Source organism: Rhamphochromis sp. 'chilingali' (genome assembly GCF_963969265.1).
Source record: "Rhamphochromis sp. 'chilingali' genome assembly, chromosome: 2".
NCBI classification, from domain to species: Eukaryota; Metazoa; Chordata; class Actinopteri; order Cichliformes; family Cichlidae; genus Rhamphochromis; species Rhamphochromis sp. 'chilingali'.
The window spans coordinates 62,175,757-62,193,082 of record NC_137930.1 but is presented as its reverse complement, the minus strand read 5'-3'; the positions used below and the strand labels follow the sequence as shown (position 1 = coordinate 62,193,082).

Here is a 17,326-nt window from a genome sequence, read left to right as displayed (position 1 = left end):
TTTTACCCATAAACCATAGCAGGATTTCAACCGGTCTGGGGCATTTATCTCTCGATGTGTGTATGTGTCGCAATATGAGTTGTAATACACTGTACTTTGTCATTTGTGTGCGCATTGCGGCTCTTTTACACAGTTTTCATTTATGACTAGATTTATATAAGCACTGATTATTCTACTAGTAGTGGAGATGTTACCTGTCTTTTTTTAATTCACATATGTATGTTTTTAAAATTATTATTTTTTAACCAGAGTGAGAGGTTCATATCAATACTTTAATGATTGAAATGATTAATGATTTCATTGATATACCCACAAAGGTCACAATTTGTAGGACTTGTGCTCTGACTGCTGCTGCCTGCAGTCAACAAAGCCTAGGGGGCACTCCACGAGCTTATTTATAGGCTCTAAATATAACTGGAATGTGCAGGACGGACGTCATTCCCAGGCAGGAAAATGATTTGGCAATCCCTTGTCAGTTTTCCTACGTGTTCACAAGGGTTCCTCCTGCGCACTGCATGTGCAGGCGTTCGTAACAAAAGACGGACACAAAACCCAAACTTATGTTTAAGGATAAAAGGAAAGAACAGCATATAGCATGTTTTGTTTGTTTCTTGTTTTGTTTTCTCTTTTAGTCATGAGGATTATTGCCCATTGTACCAGAAAGGTTGTTTTTAGTGGATTCTGTCTGGGACCTTATACTAATAACATTAAATAAATAACATGCAGCAAACATAATACGTTCTTGTACCGTAAAATAATATGACGTTGTTTTTAAAACCCAATGCATTGCTTTCACATTGTACAACAGACACGCTAGAGGGCACTATTGAGCTCTCAATTCCATGTGCTGCTGGATTTAGAGATCATCTGTGAAACAAATGTGTAAATTGAGAATATCTGAATCACTTTTTCAATTTTTAATCACTTTTTCATTACTTTAAAAGATGCCAGGTCAGAGAGGTGCAGGTAAGAGGTAACTTTACAGCTGAAAAAGACTATAATCAAATGCTCAAACGTATTAAGGTCGCATCATTCATTATACTGTGAGCAAATAACAGTAATTATCATAATCTGTGCCTGGAATTTTACATTAGTGTCAGAGAAAATGCTGCATTGTATCTACATCTCAAAAAAATATACAGTGTGTAAAACTAAGGAAGTAGTTAAAAGAGAGAACTCTTAAGTTCCCTCTTTTCAAAGTCATACACGGTTCAAATGTTAATTGAACAAAAAAAAAAACCTCCTATCTACCAACGAAACTCTAACTATAGTATCACCATTGAACTACACATATCAAAGGCACTGTTATTTGCAGACATGAGAGCAAATTTTGGACAAAAAGTAATTTCCACAGTGACAGGCATGTTCCAGCCACATGTTCATCAGTAAAATCACGTCCATAAGTTTTTGGACAAAGATACAAATTTTTAAATTTTGGTGGACAATTGTCATATTAATGAAACGCTTTAATTCTTCAATAGTTAATGTCTTTTTTCTTTTTTTGCTAAGCTAAAAATCTGTACTCAAGTCACATCTCGATTGTTTGATTTAGATTCTACAGTGGTGTCACACAGGGGCAAAACTACAAAAACCAATGTGTCACTCTCCAAGTATTTAACTGCACATTAAAGAAGCTTCTGTGCTATGACACATTTTACTCAATTTGAGCACTCAAAGCACTTTTTACTTAAGTCTCGTTCACACCTCACTTTTATATATGACTAAGGAGTTCTTGTCTAACAGTCACACACACACACAGTCCAACTGATACAAGGATATCTCAACACATGGACTAGAAGAGCCGGGAATCAACCAAGCGACCTTCTGATTAGTAGATGGTCTGAACTACCGCTGACCCCCACATGTAGTGTCTCATTTCTGAGAACAAAATCATCAATCCTTCCAGGGCTGGATTAAAAAAAATAATAACAACAAAAAGTGTTCCATAACTTTTTAGATCAGTATCCTATATGTTGGTCCTACAGTCAAAGTACCCTAGTACCCAAGTCCATATCAGAATTTTAGCACCTAGCCATTGATCATAGGGTTGCCTTGTGCAGCTGGTGATATATCCAATGAAGAGACACCTAATGTAGAATAAAAAGCTTGTGTACAATAATCCAAGAATATAAAGTGACTAAATATATATTTTAAAGATCACAATATATGTTGAAAATGATCTAACAGACCTTATATATATATATATATATATATATATATATATATATATATATATATATATATATATATATATATATATATATATATATATATATATATATATATATATATATATATATATACTCAACAAAAATATAAACGCAACACTTTTGTTACTGCTCCCATTCCCCATGGGATGGACGTAGAGACCTAAAATTCATTCCAGATACACAATATAACCATCCCTCCCAAACAGTGGTCACAAATCAGTCCAAATGTGTGGTAGTGGGCACATCTGCTATATTGAGATAATCCATCCCACCTCACAGGTGTGCCACATCAGGATGCTGATCTGACATCATGAGTAGTGCACAGGTGTACCTCAGACTGCCCACAACAAAAGGCCACCCTGGAATGTGCAGTTTTTTGCGCTATTGGGGGTCTGGGGACCCAGAACCGGTCAGTATCTGGTGTGACCACCATTTGCCTCATGCAGTGCAACACATCGTCGCATGGAGTCTATCAGATTGTCAATTGTGGCCTGTGGAATGTTGGTCCACTCCACTTCAATGGCTGTGCGAGGTTGTTGGATATTCGTGGGAACTGGTACACGCTGTCGTATACGCCGGTCAAGCACATCCCGAACATGCTCAATGGGTGACATGTCCAGTGAGTATGCTGGCCATGCAAGAACTGGGACATTCTCAGCTGCCATCTGCCCTGAACAATGTGAACCATGATTCATCCGTGAAGCGCACACCTCTCCAACGTGCCAGACGCCATCGAATGTGAGCATTTGCCCACACAAGTCTGTTACGGCGACGAGCTGGAGTCAGGTCAAGACCCCGATGAGGACGACGGGCATGCAGTTGAGCGTCCCTGAGACGGTTTCTGACAGTTTGTGCAGAAATTGTTTGGTTGTGCAAACCAATTGTTCCAGCAGCTGTCTGGGTGGCTGGTCTCAGACGATCTTGGAGGTGAACCTGCTGGATGTGGAGGTCCTGGGCTGGCGTGGTTACACGAGGTCTGCGGTTGTGAGGCCGTTGGATGTGCCGCCATATTCTCTGAAACGCCTGTGGAGACGGCTTATGGTTGAGAAATGAACATTCAATGCACAGGCGACAGATCTGGTTGACATTCCTGCTGTCAGCATGCCAGTTGCACGCTCCCTCATTGCTTGTGGCATCTGTGGCATTTTGCTGTGAGACAAAACTGCACATTCCAGGGTGGCCTTTTGTTGTGGGCAGTCTGAGGTACACCTGTGCACTACTCATGATGTCAGATCAGCATCCTGATGTGGCACACCTGTGAGGTGGGATGGATTATCTCAATATAGCAGATGTGCCCACTACCACACATTTGGACTGATTTGTGACCAGTGTTTGGGAGGGATGGTTATATTGTGTATCTGGAATGAATTTTAGGTCTCTACGTCCATCCCATGGGGAATGGGAGCAAAAACAAAAGTGTTGCGTTTATATTTTTGTTCAGTGTATATCAGACATTATACTTGCTGACACAGTCCACTGTGCTTTAGTTTTGAAAGCAATTTGGCAAAGATCAAATTGGTTATTACAAAAGCGATTATGCACATCAGTAAAATAAAAATGTATACATTTATACCAAACCTCTGATGAAGTAATGTAAACCTCACCAGACGTGTTGGTTAAGAGCACTTAAACCACTGATTGCACCACTTCTCTGTCCTTAAGAATTTAAGAGGAAAGTCTGTTTTGTCACAAGAGGGCACTAAGCCTCCGTTTATACGCGGTCTCACTGCTGTAGGCTCATCTTCATCATTTGCATCAGTTTGAATGCATCTACATGCTGTGTATTTGCAAGAAACTGAGGGAATGTAAATGCAGCCTACAAATTCATTCACGTGATTTCTAATATGAATATTTGACAGTGTAAATGATGTTGTTTGAAAATAAAAGTGTTCAGAGCACCAATTTGACTTTTTTTTTCAGTTAGATGATACAATGATGATTTATCAGCTCTTTATGTGAGCTTGCCTTTATGGTGTCTCAACAGAACTGGAAGTAAAACACGATGGTGTTTAAATGTCTATTTTCACTCTTTTGGTGCAGTCTAACTGTAGTTCAAAGCTTTTTCGCTCTCTCACGGGCAGATTTTCAGTCACAGCCTACGCGACATCCCCCCTTATCCCAGTATTTCCTTATGTAAGAAAACCCTGCATGGTATCTTTCTTCTTCTTTTAAAAAGTCTGCGGATCTGTAAAAGTTGGCTGGAAGTCATCCTCCCCCTCACAGTGTATTGCAGCTTTAAAACAGTCCACAATGCCTTGCGGTGCGTCCCAGTTCCAATGCGACTCCAGCAGGAGTAATGAAACGGGGGAGAGGGGCTTTTTCCGCAGCTTATTTGTGAGACCGCAAAAGACTGTGTGCCTAGAGAGGACTGACACAAACTTTCGGACCGCGGATTGAAGCGACAGTTCATCTGTTTTCGGTGGGTTTCCTAAGCCTCTGTTTTTTTTCTGTTTTCGAAACGTGACTTTGTCGCAGTTCGTTGGTAGTGATTTACTGGGCAATGCTGAAAAAGGAGGACGAATTTTGCGGAATTCTCTCCTCTACCTGTGTTTTCCCTCTAAACTTCGGTCCGGACAGGAAGGACTAACTTTAATCCAGCAAAGGTAAGACCGTTACGCAACGTTGATTATTCGCAGATTGCGCCGCAGCTGAGTCCGCTGTAGTTGCGTGTAAGGCGGAGATAACGGAAACATTTCTGTAGTAGAATTTAGTTAGACTGCTCAGGACCCACTACAGCCCACTATCGCCATTTCTCGGGCTTCCTCCCACTCAACACCCACTACAGCTCGAGCTACACAAGCAGCTAGAAGGTGCTTGTTTTTGAGGTGTTTCAGCTCACAATGCTCCTTGCGTTCTTTCATGTGAATTTTAGAAATATTGTCAGTTACAATCATGTGACGTGCTCAAAGTCTATGTTTGCCCGTGTTGTGTTGGCTTGCCCCGGGTTTTTCCACAATATCGGGTAAGCTGCAGCTTCTTCTGCAAATATGTCAAGCTCGTATGGTCTCAAAAGTATGTATGCATGTTTAATAATTTAATAATCTGCATATAGAGCCACTTGGTTTATTGTGTCTAAAGCTCCAGTGCTTTAACCACTTTGACACACACACACCAAGTGCAGCAGAACCAACCTGTAGAGTTGTTGCACTTGCACAATGTCTTATTCTCTGCAGCCTTGGAGCATTACTTGGGTTTTGTAGCGGAATCGAGTCATTTGGTGGTCTTTTCTGCATTCTGTAAAGAACCATGAAGACCAGGCTGAAAACAACCACCTACAGACTGGAAAAATATATATATAATTGGCACTTTTTTTTTTTCGTGGCTGCCACTTCAGTTGCTCCTGTAAAAACCATTTGAGTTCTATAAACGCATACGCAACAGTTTGACTCACAGCTGCAGCTTTGCAAACCACAGTAACATGTAAAAGAAATTGGCCAAAGGCCTCTGGTTGCCCCGCTGAGCCGCCGCTGTGCTGCCCTGCTGCAGGAGCCTGCTGCTTGGCCCTCTGGCTCTTTAAAGCTGGCTAGTGAGCAGAGAATATGGCAAGGGAACAAAGGCGGCATTATTGCTGGCTGAACGTGCTGTCCAGATGTTCCAGATTCTGCCAGCACTGACCTCCCAAATGGGGGAGGTTGCTTCAGCGCTTAATAGTTTAATATCAACCAGACAGAAAAAAAGAGAGAGGAGTAGCTCCAGGGCAAGGGGCCACTGGAGACATCCCAAGAGCTGTGGGTGCTGGGTGTAGCCTAACTGGATGGGGGTTTAATCCCAAACTCTCCTATCTTCAGAGCGAAAACACAAATTCTGAGGAAGTGCTGGAAACATTTTTGTCCTTATTTTTGGGGTTACTTTGGTGGCTTGGGGCATTTATTTAAGGCACACACATTTAAAAAGCTTCACATGTAATAAGTATGTTGAATGCAATCCATTATCTTCTGCTACGTTTTCAGCGGATTTAGTATAGGTGCAATAAATGGACAACAACCATCAATTGGGAATCCTCAGTTTGAGCCTTGCAAACGCAATTTTTCTGACCTTGTAATTATTATTATTGTAGGTTCATGTTATTTAGGTGCCATTACCTACTGTTGTACTTTCCATAGCCACCAGTATCACTATGCAAAGGACCCCATAGCTTTCTTATCTCTTAGTCATGGCCTATTGGATTCTCACAGCCCAGGAATGCATACCCTGTATGTTATCAGTTTTCACTCTCCAGGATCAAGGCTTTTCTCTGGTCCTTACCATGCTCTGTGATGTTTACAGTTGCACAGGACATTGTACACACTCTAGGCTGGCATATCTGTGAACAGGAACTTCTTTATCTGGTCATCAGTGCAAGATGGATAACTTTTAGCCACAATTGTTCCATGATGTCAGCGTGTCTTACATTAATTAAAAACTTTTGCCTCACACAAGTGATTTAAGGCCAGGGATTATACTTGTTTATGTAGTTGTAGCGCTTGACTAAAAGGGAAGCAGTAGATTACTCCTGTTTGTTCCAACCCAGTCGCCTCCACGATAAAACCATCATCTGTCTCTGGCTGCTCACAGTGATCTATTTCACAACAGGTCTGTTACCAATTACAGCAGAGTATAAATTGCTACTAATTACATGCTTCCCTGCAGGGTGTGCAATTTGAATTAAAGTTTGGTAAGTAATAGGCTGGAAGGTTTAGAGAAGACTTTTGTTGCTCCAGTCTGTAAGAAGGATCCTATTGTATTTAGTTAACAGCAGTGTGGGGGAGTTTTAAATCTCAGAAGGCTTCTGCTATAAATCTTTATTAATAAAGATGCTGAATACGAATTCCAATAATGCCTGAATGCCTGAACCTCTGCTAGTAGCATTGTTTACCACCTTGTTGAACAATGGTTAGCAAATATAGACAGGAACTGGAATTTTATAAGAACAATTTTATTTCATAGTCTTGTGTTTTGTTTTGTTTTTGCTGCTTTACAGGCCTTTTCCTTGGTGAAGCACACTGGCTTTGATGTCTCCTTGTTCAGCATACTGATAAAATGCACAATACACCTGCCAGATCGCGATGGCTGACAGACTGTAAATCCAAGACGCAGTTCCGTATTTAAGCTCTAACATTGAAACTCCTACAGTATTTCTGTATACTGTATGTTACTGAAATGTGTTGGTTGTGCTGAAACACCCACAGGAGCATATGGTAGCTTGTTTACAGCAGCAGCCAGTAGAAGCCTTTTCCCTGCCAGCTTGGTGTGCTCCTGTAGGTCTGGAGAAGTGTCATCAGCAGCCGGCCAGGCAGGCTGCTCATTTCTGCTCGTACACCTCACTACTCAAAGAAGACTACTTAACCAATACCAGACCGAAACAAATGTGAGCGGTCACTAAAGTCATTTGGGGTTGTTGTTTTTTTTATGCAGCTGATCATGGCTCAAATGGGCTTAAGCAGAATTTGCAGAAATTCGAGTGTTTCTCTGTCTTGTGAAATGCTTCTCTGGCAAAACACAAGCTGCCCAAATCAGCAGGCGGGCATCTCCCCAGGCTGTGGCTTTGACTGGCCAGAGGAATGGAGCTTGCAGGGCTCAGGATGGCACTCTGCCTCGCACCGCTGTGCCTGTATCATCAGTTGGGTTTTCTGGGTTAATGGTAATGAATACAAATGTTGCAAGCCTGGACTAAACCGAGTGACATTTGTAAATTCCCCTCTGAGTCTTATAGAGCTTTTGCAAAGAAGAAGCCCTGAATCAGCCAGCAGATATTTCTAATGCCAGTGAAATACAAAGTGTTCCATGCAGTGGTCTTTTTAAAATCCTTTTCAGCCAGATGCCATTAGTCTGGAAGTGTTGCTATAGTTTTTTTTTTTTTTTTTTCTTCCAATCAGAATGGCTGATCACCTCTGGCTGCTCCACTATGACTGCTTTGCATCAAGACCTAATCAGTGCCTGTTACTGTTTCTACGCCCCCCTGGAAAAAGGTCTTTTGGGTGATGGCAGAAAAATCTAAGCGTCTGCATGTGTTGGCCGTTATTCATGTTCCTCTACGTCCTTCAAGCATGTAATGCCATTTAGGTTCTGTTTTAAAAGAAGGATAATAGCACTGAAACTAGATGACACTAGTGCACATACATACATAACACACACTGCAATGAAACTACCTAGGGTTTTTGCTTTTCTGCTTTTTGTATTGCAGATAGGTAGAAAATTCTTCAGTCAGTATTATGAAAATTGGAGGATTAAAAGATTTTTTTAAAAAATTTTTTTAATCCAACACTTTGGCTGTTTTTAAATTTCTAAAAACAATCATTTTAAAAATATCAACTTAAATTTCTGATAGGCTTTGAGGACCATCTTTTAAAACAGTAAATATTATTAAGAAGTCTACTTCTGTTTCTCTATTCTTGCATACCATACCTTGTAGCACTGCACAACGTCTTGACCATATTTAGAAAAACTATTGGCGATGGTGACTTTGTGGTTGTGGACAGGGGATATGTGGGGCGTACAGGAGGTTTAACGGCGGGGCGGGGGGTGAACAAAAGAACCTTTTGACACAGTAGTGTAGGTGCATTGAAGGTTAGATTCATGGAGAGTGATACAGGTCTGCAGAGAAAGTATGCATTCATTCGGTTGCTGTCCTTGAAGTGCATGTCGACAGATGCCTCCATGTAGATTCTTGTTTCTTGTGTGGTGTTTTGTCACTGGTTATTTACATCTTTGTGTAAGTAACCAGCTTTCATAGGCATAGCCACATAGCTGTTGGTATAAATCAGTCAATGTTAATATTAAACAAACTTCACGAGGATACATCTTTTCTTGTATTTTGCTGTATTGTTCCACAGTGGAGAATAAGGGATTCTGTCAATACGATATACATGCCACGGCCATTTTACAGAACCGTGAGCACACATCCAAAACGAATCTCTACTCCCCTGTGTTGTAATTCTTTCTTTCCTTTGTTTTAAATTACATTTACATTCCTTCTCTGTTTCTGTCCACCCTGCTAACTGAGTTAATCTTTCTTTCGTCGCAGCTGTACAAAAGCAGGAACTGGCCTTGGGAATGTCTCCTGGCACTCTCTTCCTGCACCCCCAACAGACATGTACCTATTCATAGACAAGAACAAAACAACAGCGTTATGGCCAGCTGGCCCTGGCATGCCAGTCTCTTTGAGTCACTCTCACTGGATTATTTCTTACCTTAACCTACTGCGAAAATAGCGCCACTCTACCTCCACATTATTATTTTTCCCTTCTCAACTGGGTTCTTGTTAACAAGTAGGAAGTATACACCTTTGGCCTTGAGTACATGCAGACTAAAGACTTCCTGTTTCCCCTTGTTCTCTCCACAGCGAATTAATCAGAGGGGCTTCCGCTGCCCTGCCATTGCCACCTTCAGTAATGTTGGGGCCAGCACGCAGCACCCGGCCCCCTTGCTTCTGACCCAGCATGGAGCTCAAGGTATGGGTGGATGGAGTCCAGAGGGTTGTCTGTGGGGTCACTGAGGCAACCACCTGCCAGGAAGTGGTGATTGCTCTGGCACAGGCCATAGGTAAATAATCCCTATTTTATGAAAGCTACAATAAGCACACCTAAAGAAGTTCATTCAAAATGATTCAAGTAGTGTGAATGTATTAGTATTGTCATGCATCAGTAAGTAACTGATTTCTGCACAAAAATGTCATCATGAAAACATGAAAGGTTACACCTGCTGTAAAAAGACACTGATAATTGGCTAATATTAATAAATTCTTTTTCTTATACATGTTGGCCCAATGGTTGAATAGTTTACAAATATTTTTTTAATACCACAAACACTGAACAGACATTAACTTTCATCAAGTGTGTTTTTATGCGTTAGCCAACCCACAAAGCTTTAATCTTGGTTTAAATCCCCTAAATGCCAAGTAAGTCCTAATGAAGTGAAAAAACAGACTCTCCTGCCTACATGCTAAGTCCCTGCAGAGATGTAGTGGGTCATAGGCTTCATTGGTACTTCCTTAAATCTCAACACCCTACTCTCTCTTTCCATATGGTTCCTGCAAGAATAGGGGCACTTGAGCATACTGTATTGACATCACTCTCCACAAAGCCCAGGGTAGGAGGAGGGGGAGGAAGGAAAGTCTGACTCATCCCTCAGTCTCCTGCCAAACTGAGAAAGCAGCACTTCTGAGCCCCCTCCTTTGCTTTTTAACGCCATGTTAAGTGATCAGACATCAGTATTGATCTGGTACTTAAACCTTTTCTGTCTGCACTCTACTACTAAGTGTTGTGTCTACGTTTTCCCTAAACAGCAGAAAGCAGTTTCTTTGTTATAATCATTGAATGAAATGTACTGTGAAAGAATTGCTCATTGAGCTGAAATCGCTTAATAACACCCCAACAATGCAGATCTGTGCAGCTCGCATCCTGTTTAGGCTGAATGTTCTGTATTCCAGACAGTATTTTTACAGTATGTTCAGACTGTACTCTATAGTGTGAGACTCAATGCTCTTGCTGCAGTTATAAAAACCACTATAAGGTGTTTCAGAAACCATGTAAATAAGCTGGGTGAAATTGTTAACTGTTATTGTTAATGCAGCCAGAAAAATCATTCCAATGAGGTCATCATTCTAATCTGTGTGTGCTAATGGTTTAAAGGTTGGAAAGATTGTAAACACCAATCAATTAAAACCACTTGCATAATATTTGTAGGTCTCCCTTGTCCTGCCAGAATATGGTGTGAAAGTGGGACTCTTGGCACTGGTTTGCTGGTGGCAGGTCTTTAGGTTCATAAGGTAGTTTTTCCAGCATTTCCCACAGATACCTGATCAGAATGGGATCTCTGGAGTTTGAATGCTAGACGCACATCTTTCAGACTTTGTCGTCTCAACATCCAGTTGAATATTAGGACCCAAGTTTTCTTAGTTAATGTTTAGTGTATGTTGATCACATCACAACTGCATTTCTATGACTTTGTTTTAGAGATTTATTTCTAGCAGCAGTTGTCACGTAAATGTAAATGTGCTATACTGTGTTGTTTTCAGGTCGCACTGGAAGATACACTCTTGTAGAAAAATGGCGCGACACTGAGCGTCACTTAGCCCCTCATGAAAGCCCCGTGGCTTCCCTGAACACTTGGGGCCAGTATGCTGGTGATGTCCAGCTGATCCTGCACCGCACAGGCCCTTCACTGACTGAAAGACCCCCCTCAGAAGGGCCCCCTCTCAGGGGGCCAGAATGCGGTTTGCATCGACAAAGCCTCCCTCCGCTTGCAAAGCTTCGTCATCCCAATGATCGCTCCCTTCGCCGCCGTGAACCCCGCCGCAAGTCTCTTACATTCACTGGTGCACCCAGAAGCCTTAGGGAGATACTGAGCGGAGGCCGGATTGGTGAAGCCGAAGCCAAACGAAGGCTTCTTCTAGGAAATGGAGGAAGTCTTCACCATGCTGGACCCACTATCGGGACCACGTCCCCCAGCCTTTGGGCCTGCCGCATGGAAGATCTTGTCAGGCTGGTCGGTCTGCAGAGAGAAACTCTCAACGTGTTGGAAAAAAAGCTTGAGGCCTATGAAGCTGAACTTCAAGTCTGGGCTGAAGGACGAGGGGGGCGAGGTGAAGGGTGCGCTGGGAACCCAGGTGTAGGTGGAGGGTTAATAGAGGAGATCCTGAGGTTGGAGAAGTACCTGAGGAAGAATGAGGTGGAGATGGAGGAAGAGGAGTTTTGGGCCACTGAGCTACAAATTGAGCTTGAAAGTGAGAGACAGCTGGAGGAAAGGCTGCAGGAGCTTCGTGGGCGTCTGCAGAGCTGTGAACTGGAGATTGAGGAGAAACTGGCAATGGTGCAGGTGTGTTGTATGTGGGAGCTTTTTTTGTTAGATTGGATTTGTGGGCGGAAAATACGTTTTTATCATTGTTTCAAAGGTTTTACAGACTTTCTAGTCATCTTTTCTTCCTTCCTTTTCCTGAGTAGTTTAGTTTCTTTCTTTTTCTTCCACCTTCAGGGTGTAGAGGCAGGCCTGGAAGAAGAGAAACTGCAGAGAGAGCGGCAGGAGACCCAGTGGGTCAGTGAGGCTGAGGCTCGGGCTCAGGTCCTTAGGATCAAATCAGAATTGAAGGCCCAAGAAAGACAGGCTGTCCAGCTGGAGAGCAGTTGCAAAGCTGTGGACAGGTCGCTTGGACAGAGTAGCAAGAAATTGCAGGTGACTGATTTGAATGCAGTGTGCAAACTTTCTATGAAAACACTGCTGCAGAATGATGTAATTATAACACAACTCTATCAGCAAGCTCTTCTTTAGCACTGTTCCTCTAAGCTGTGAGGAACAGTGATAGAGGAGTGCTGAGTATTACTCACTCAATTTAGAATCAATAGGAAACACTGATAACAAACCACAGATAACAAACAAGTGCTGTTGTTCTATGTGATGGTTTTTTTGTTGTTGTTGTTTTTTTGTTTTTTTTAATTAGTCAAACATTTTGAGCATTTGTCTGAACTTTTCATGGAAAAAGAAGCTGTCTGAAGCTACTGGTAATGCTTTGCGGTCTTCTGAAAAATAATTTCTCCCACTGCTGCGTTTTTTTTATTGAAGGACATGCAGCATGACCTGGAGCAGCTGACCAAGGAGCTGAGGCAGGTTAACCTGCAGCAGTTCATCAAGCAGACTGGCACCAAGGTCACTGTACTGCCAGCTGAACCTGCTGAGGAAGGAAGTACCCACAACAGCCCCGGTATAGGTATTGAAATTTTCTTCCAAACATTGAATAAGTAGCTGTTTCGGGTCTTCTGGGAAGTTTTCTTTGGAGTAAAATATGTAACTACAACTCCGTATTGCAATATGGATGCTTTTTTTTTAGCCAAAGTGTGGAGTCTGTAACAGTGGTTTCTTTGAACTAATGGTATGTCAAATTGCAGCGTGCCTTTGGTGGTTTTTCACATGCTTAACATGTGATCTTTTTTTTTTTTTTTTTCTTTTAATGAAGTAAGAAAGCTGAGATTGAGTTTGCCTGTGCATTAATACAGTCAGTCTGTTCCATCAAGGTGCTCATTATTCTGCTGCCTCGTGTCTTAACAGCATGCTGAGTGAAAATGACTCTGCTGTGTGTTTAAGTGTTTGTTTTCTTTGAGCTTAATCTCATTGTAAACTGTAGGGATTGTATTCACCTTGGACCAGCAGGTAGAGACTAACTGCTGAGGGCCGAGACTTGGTTTTAGGGATTCAAATTAGATTACTGGTAGGTAGAAAAAAGTATCTCGATGGCTCTCCCTCACCTTGTCCCATCAACTGACTCATTAAACTGGGAAGGCAAAGGCTCAAGGCAAGGTTGCTAGGGAGCTCAGTATGCCCATGTATGTTCATAGGGAGCAAGAGTGAGAGTTCTTTATTATGTAGGATAAAAGCTTAAGTGTATGTTTGCGTGAGAGAAAGAGAGAGAGATTATCCTGCTGAAAACTGTGGTAGGTAAAGGGCTCAGACCTAGTTTATTACCCCCTTCAGTGGCAGTTTTAATCTTCACATCAGTCTGGATAAAGGGAGACCTAGTATCAGTTGTTTGCTACGTTTATTTATTCTTGACTCCTTCACATCTTCAGAAGTTTCTGTGGTGGGTCATTGGACCAAAGCTATCTCATCCTACAAGAAACCGTCAGACAGCTGACACATAAATTAAGAGCACTCAGTGAGAAAGTAATGCAACAAAGGAAATGAACCATCATCCAGCTAGTTGTTAAAAACTTTACGATACCAACCCACAGTTGGATATAACTCTTAAGTTTTGCAATTCAGCCTTTGTAAAAACATTAAAAAAACAACCTCAGAACCAAATGTATAAATGCAAAGGCATAAATATGATAATAATTAAGCCTTTATTCTCATGCATAGGAATGATTTTGGTACTCCACATTCACACCTCCTTAAAAACTGAGCATTTATTTTTAAGTAAATAAAAACCTGGATTTCCGTTTATTAATACTGAATATTGAATCGCTTTATTTAAATGAAGTCATTCATCTGAATGAATTCCATTTACTGTGCATATAGTGAAGCTGGTTATATAGTTTGGTTATACTGATGGTGTAATAATGTATGCCACATTGGATTTGTGCTAATTGAACTGAACTGTTTACACCATTGGATCTCTTAGATGCACTTCATGGTAATAGTTTCTCATTATGAAAAGTAATAATGGAGGGTTGATGATGATCTTCTTGTAACCTTCAGTGCAGAGTGTAAATCAACAAAGGCTTTAGTTCCTGGCCATTAAAATTAACTGCACTGGCTGATTCTTTGCATGGCCCAATCCTGCCCCCTGGTGCCCGTTTAGCAAAATTACACTGCATTACATCATCAGCATGTGTATGTTTTTAACTAATGGTTGTCATTTGGAAATCTCACCATTAAAATTTGCATTTATTCATAAGCTTTGGGGCATTAGTTGATCATAAATCAAGTTTTCAATTAAAAAAAAAAAAAGCTAAATGTTAGTCTTTGATGCCGCTTGCCACAGTCCAATGCTTTTATTATTAAAATTTTGAAATGCTCTTGATAATTATTGTTTCTCATTTTGGTGATGTTTTTATATTTGTTGTTAGATTTAGTGCCCCTGTCTGGCTCGTTAAAGCGCCCTGTGTCAACCCACCCAATGCCCAATCATCTCCGGGCCCTTCACAGTCCTCTCAGCTCTGGTCTGAACCCAGAAGGGATCTATGTGTGAGACGGTTCTGCTGTGGAAGCAACACATCTTGCCCCCGTGCCAACAGCCAGTTTCACCCCAGAACAGTTTTGTAAGTTGATATTTTAGTACAGAATGCCTCCGTAGCACACTACTATGCACTGTTTTTGTTTTTTTTCTCAATTAAGGCAACCTTTACTTTGAAGATGTAATCTTTGACTAAAAGGCATGGAGCACTTGGTAGGAATGAGAGATGGTTAGCAGCTATGGCATGAAAAAAAAATGATAACAGAACCAATAAATTACCATGTAAACATCTGGCTTTTTGTTATAAACATATCCACCTGATGTACTCTCACTTCAGTACCTGCTGAATGATGTTTATTGTTTTCTGCATAGCATGGTGAATCAAAACTATTGCCTTTGGAATTTTGGGTATGTGAACCTATGAACCTTGTGTCTTTAAAATCAGCTGATTCTTAAATAAGTGAAGGATCTACTTAGAGTAAAATTGTGAACAATCCATCATTTTGCATATCAGAATCTATTCCTGCGATCTTTGTTCAAATTAAAACTATGCACAAATGCTTTCCTTACTGTAGAATGTTGCATTCTGTATGCACCAAAATGATGGCTTATTGTAAATATGTTTTCTTACTTTTCATCTTTATTTAGTGGATTAGTATATTTTATTACCAAGCGGTGCATTTACCGTCATACCAATGCTGTTCCTCATTCCTGCAGTAATATCTGCACACTGAAATGGTGTTATTAATCCTTTTACACTGATTTTTGTTTTTTGTTTGTTTTTTTTCTTCATTTTGTGTCCTCACACTATATTTTTGCCAAATGTGTTATGCTTGTTTTTCTTGATTATCATGTGGCCAAAGATAGGCAGGTCTTGATGCATGATTATGTTGTCCATATATGAATGTGCACAGCAACCACACTCCATTTAATCTGTTAGTTATATCTGAAAATGGAGGCATGTAGTAATAGGGTGGATAGTTCCAGCTAAGCTAGTGTGTCTATTAGAGTTTGTTTGTAACTATGCGCATCAAAATAGCCAAGGTATGAAGCCCTTATTAAGTAGTAAAGTGTGTGTGTGTGTGTGTGTGTGTGTGTGTGTGTGTACGCGAACACAAACGTGTGAACTCCTTGGGTTGTAGTCCAGCTGCTAATTACATCAAAGTGCCTTATATCAATTCCACAGTGGGTGTATTCAAATAATGTACAGTAAATCTTTAGTGGGGCCATTTAAGGAATGAGCCAGTTTAGACCAAATGTGAGTAGATATTAGTGAGAGAAGCTAAAACGGCACAGCAGCAAAGAGTATATAGTATTTTTTTTTCTATAGTTGTTGTTTTTTTGTTTGTTTTGTTTTTTTGTGTCCCTGTGGAAGGAAAGTACATTAGTTTTCATGCTTTTTTTTCCCCCTTGGTGTATTATTGTCACCATAACAGTAGTGCTGTAAAATGAAGTAAACATTAGTTTAGATTTATTACTTGTCATGCAGCACATTTATACTGTAGGTTGGATCAGTACTGTCTCATAGTTATGGTCGTTGTTTACAGCTGCATATCTTCTAGAAAAGCGTAAGATGTCGACTGTACATAACCTGTTTTTTGTTGTTGTTTTTTCTTCTTCTTCTCTGCCTTAATATACTGCAAAGTGTTGACAGATGTATGGCTGTAACAGGTTGCTGATATGACATGGATTGCATGGTTCAATAAACCATCTGACAAAATTAAATGTGTCGCTGGTGCTTGATGTAAGTGTTAAAAACAGCCCATGGGTGTAAATGAAAAAGATTCTGTACTACGTTGTATAGTGTTTCCGCTTTTCACCAGTAGGGGGAGACATTTACTTTGTAATTGAGGCAAACATGGTGGGAAATGCTCAGGAGTTGGGTATGTTTACATGCAAAAGAATGCAGTGAGGAAAAAGAATAATGTTAGAATATGAAAATGAGCTGTTTAGAAAAAGTATGTTTTTGGTGAAATGAAGTTTCACCAAAAACAATCTAAACTTTCAAGGGTTTTTCTTTTTTGTACCATAATAATGACTTTTTTTGAATTTTGTTGTTGTTGGATTTGTAGTGTGGGTCTTATTCCATCAACAATGATGGAACATGTATAATGAACTTGTTTATACCGTTACCAAGATTGCTTCAAAAAAAAAAAAAAAAAGGTGAGAAACTGGAATGCCATGTTAATATTAAAATGATATTGCGACAAGCCAATTAACGGCAACAACAAAGACTGGTTTTAACCTTGTTTAAAGCTTTTGACAGGTTGGAATGAGGGCCCCCTGTTTTTCTTCAGCCTGTACAGACAGACTATAATCTCACTTCATCACCCCTTTTATCACATGACTTTTGTTTAAAGCCTTGGCTTACTGTACATTCCTCTGCTGTGACCTGTCAGCTGACGTGTAGCATTACATTCCACCCATTGAACTTCTAATATTTTTATTATTCATTAATCCCATTATACTAATG

At 40.6% G+C, this 17,326-nt stretch overlaps 1 protein-coding gene across 2 annotated transcripts; it reads left to right on the top strand.

Annotated features, from left to right (window-relative positions):
- Positions 1-4,469: 4,469 nt before the first annotated feature.
- On the top strand, positions 4,470-16,578 carry rassf8a (Ras association domain family member 8a). 2 transcript variants are annotated; one of them, XM_080875878.1, is made up of 6 exons: positions 4,470-4,629; positions 9,532-9,731; positions 11,206-12,005; positions 12,162-12,359; positions 12,747-12,891; positions 14,747-16,578. In XM_080875878.1, exons 2-6 carry the CDS (start codon positions 9,629-9,631, stop codon positions 14,866-14,868), a joined length of 1,368 nt encoding a protein of 455 aa, XP_080732004.1. In that variant the 5' UTR covers positions 4,470-4,629; positions 9,532-9,628; the 3' UTR covers positions 14,869-16,578. The 2 variants fall into 2 exon arrangements, with proteins under 2 accessions (XP_080732004.1, XP_080732003.1); XM_080875877.1 differs by having other exon boundaries at positions 4,471-4,813.
- The last annotated feature ends 748 nt before the right edge of the window (positions 16,579-17,326 follow it).